The following is a 3479-nucleotide window of genomic DNA, read 5'->3' as shown; positions in this document are numbered from 1 at the left end:
TATATCTCATAATTCCAAGACCGACATGTTCACACAAATGATTTCTAATAAATTTAAAACATCAGTTAAGTTTTTGATATGCAAGCTGGCCGTTGATATGGGAAAAGATGGACCAAGCTCTCCCCCCACCCCCATCCTGTTATTCTTTTGGGGACAGCCAGGCCACTCCAGATGGTGTGTTACTGTTAGACATAGCTTTGGAGAAACTTCAACAGACGAAGGCTGTAATGTCAGGATTTTGCTGTGCGTCGTCCCCCTTCCCTCCCCAACCCCCCTTGCAGTTCCCAGGGTAGGAAGGTGCTGAGATGGAACCCGAGGGACGCCCGCCCACCTGCCACCACCTGTTCCCTCCTTCAGCCCTCTACTATAAATTCTCCTCCCTCAAAGATTTATCCAGCATTCTCCGACAGCTACTGCGGAAAAAGCGTTCGTTCCTTCCCTATTTGCGCTTCGACAAAGATTCACCTCCCTGAAAAGAAGCCTTGGGCTTTCCCAGAGGACCCGAAAGACCTTCCCAGAATCAGCCACACTAAATTCTGCCGCAAGAAGGTTCCCTTCTCTTTTTCACCTTCACGTTGGGAAAATGACTTTCTCTTCAGCATCTCAATTTCCCCTAAATTTGGGCAAGTGAAAAGACATCAATCTGCCTATACAGTAGGACGCACAGAAGGCGGAGGCCCGCACTTCCCACTGTAAACTTTGAGTCCACGCGAGTGGCTGCGTGTGTAACTTACTTGCTAAGAAGAGACAAGTTGGGGAGCGGCTCCACAGACCAGACCACGCTCAGATCCCGCGGGCGAGCGAGCTGGACGCCTCCCTCCTTCCTGCGGGGGATGAAGTCCTGCCAGCCCAGCAACCTGGCGGCCGGAGCGCGCTCCGCAGCCGCATGCGCGGGCGGCGCCGAGTGCGCGGGCACGTGCGCCGGAGCCGGGCGGCTGGAGAGCGCGGCGCGCAGGCGCCTGGCTGCCAACGCGCGCGAGCGGCGCCGCATGCAGGGGCTCAACACGGCTTTCGACCGCCTGCGCAGAGTGGTACCCCAATGGGGCCAGGATAAAAAGCTGTCCAAGTATGAGACCCTGCAAATGGCGCTGAGCTACATCATGGCTCTGACCCGCATCTTGGCCGAGGCCGAGCGATTTGGCTCAGAGCGGGACTGGGTCAATCTCCACTGTGAGCACTTCGGCCGCGACCACTATCTCGCGTTTGCCGGCGCGAAACTGCCGGGCGAGAGCGAGCCCTACAGCCCGAGGCTCTTCGGCTTCCAGCCGGAGCCCTTCCAGATGGCCAGTTAGGGCGCGCGGCCCTGCCTGGGTGATGCCCAGTGGTCCGGCTCCCGAGCCGCAACCCTCTTCACAGTAGTTGCAGGGGCTTTCGGTGGCCTAGGAGGCATTCTTAGAATAAAATTAGCAAACTTTCCGGTTATTTTTATTCACATCACTAGTCCTATGGACACAATGATTTTATTGCCTTTCTTTTTCCCTTATCAGTATTTTGTAGATCTCATTGGTGGATCTTGTGAATGGTTTTTATTGCTGTGAAAGTAATGCCCCCTATCCCTTTTTCGGACTACTTTAAGGGAAAACAATCTTTAGGAAAAATAGAATTAGGCTATACTTCAGTTTTAGTCCTCAGAAAAGTAAAGATTGCTTAAACTTTGTAAGTTTGTCCTGTTCTGGTGAAGTTACGGTATCATTACCTGTGTATGCTTAAAACAGCTGCCTTCCTATGGTGTAAAATGCATTTATGCTTGGTACGTTGTGTGTGCATATGCACGAAGTAGTCAGACTTTTTTCTGTAGAGTACATGTGCGTGAATGCTCCGGATTTTTAAAAATTGTGTATACATTATTAAAATATAGATTTTGTAAAATATAAATTAAAAAGTGGGTTTGTCTTTCATGATAGGTGCCCTGCTAGTTTCGTGATGGTACTAAAGACCTATTTGAGGTGATGATATTTAATGCTTCCCTGAGCAAAGACGTGGAATGTTTAAATCTAATCACACTAATGGCAAATGTGCTGTTTCATACTGCTTACCCAAAAAAGACAAACCGATGAGAGTACAAATAATTAATTTGAAAATTTTCTCTGTCGACCTGGAAGTATAGATGCATTTTTCATGTTTTTTAATGATTAAATTAATTAAAATAATATTTAGCTTTTAAGTAACTAGATACATAGTTTCTCAACATTTTATTTTCCTTATTAAGCCAATTACTATCAATTCCTTATAAATACCCCAACATATATATCGTTCCTATATATATACATAAACTAACACTGAAAGAAAGAAAAAAACTGTTGCTTTCAGAAGTGGTTTAATCAGTATAATTTAAGCAAGAAGAGCTTCGCTACTATCAGGGCTAATCAGTATGGGAGCAAAATAATATCCATGGTATTTATTTGAATTGTTTATAAATTTGCTTAATCATTGGATAAATAAACCAAACCCTTAATGTAAAGAGTGACTTTGTGGTCAGTAGTACTACATGCATTTGGGAGAATGTCTTGCTAATAAATAGAAAACACAGGACTCAAGTTATTTGAGCATTTGGAATTTGTCACACAAATCAACAAAAACAACTGACATCCCCTCAAAATCACAAGTCAACAAAAACAAGGACATCCTCTCAAATTCTTTTATTATGGATTCTAATGCCTAACATCAGATGTAGCCATCTATTTGCAACTTATCTAAAGAGTCTCCATAAAAATTTTTACTTTCTTAGTTATCTCTAATTGTCAAAATCCATTTGGTTTGTAATGTGTCTTCCCAGCATACAAACTCAAACTTACAAAATCACAATTGTATCTCTGGAAATCTATTGAGAGATTAATACTGAATTTCCCTTCAGATATTTGTTAAGAAGAAACCAAGTAGGGCTGAGTACTTTGCTTCCATATTGCAAATTAGAGAGTAAATGTTTAACCTCTTGACCTCACCGGCTCTTAGAAGATGCTGTAGTCCAGCAGGCAACTCAGTTCTAGAAGTGATGATGCCAGGATTCCTTTCTGGTCATATTCTACTTTGCAGTGCGCAGTTGGTCAGATGGCAAGGCTTAGGCTGCCTCACTAGTTGGGCACAATAGTCTAATTATTTCAGACTTAAAAGAATTCATTAATAACTCCAGTAAGTTTGTAGAGTTTGAGAATGAATAAAACCCATGCTAAAATAAAAATAAAAAACCAACAACAACCAAACAGTTGTGTTAATCAGAGAATGTCTCAAAAGTGTATCAAGATTGTTAGTCCTTTTTCAGGTAGAGTTCACATCCTTCTGTCTGGTCCGTAAATACTCCGTAAAAGAAAACTTTATTTTCTCTCTATGGCTTTTAGTACAGAAGTTTACACAATAAACACTCGATAAATATTTCTTTTATGGTTATTAATAGCAGTTTCTTAATGAAATTGAACAATTTAATTAAAATGATGGGATTCTAATCCCATGCCTCTCCTCCATCCCCACGCCTCCAAAAAAAT

The 3479-nt window shown here is 42.9% G+C and overlaps 1 protein-coding gene across 1 annotated transcript; it reads left to right on the top strand.

Annotated features, from left to right (window-relative positions):
- Positions 1–343: 343 nt before the first annotated feature.
- ATOH7 (atonal bHLH transcription factor 7) lies at positions 344–1292 on the top strand. Its single transcript, XM_011372134.2, has one exon. It carries the CDS (start codon positions 834–836, stop codon positions 1290–1292), a length of 459 nt encoding a protein of 152 aa, XP_011370436.1. The 5' UTR covers positions 344–833.
- The last annotated feature ends 2187 nt before the right edge of the window (positions 1293–3479 follow it).

The sequence above is a fragment of the Pteropus vampyrus genome, unplaced genomic scaffold, assembly GCF_000151845.1.
Source record: "Pteropus vampyrus isolate Shadow unplaced genomic scaffold, Pvam_2.0 Scaffold202, whole genome shotgun sequence".
NCBI classification, from domain to species: domain Eukaryota; kingdom Metazoa; phylum Chordata; class Mammalia; order Chiroptera; family Pteropodidae; genus Pteropus; species Pteropus vampyrus.
This window is presented reverse-complemented; position numbering and strand designations above follow the sequence as displayed.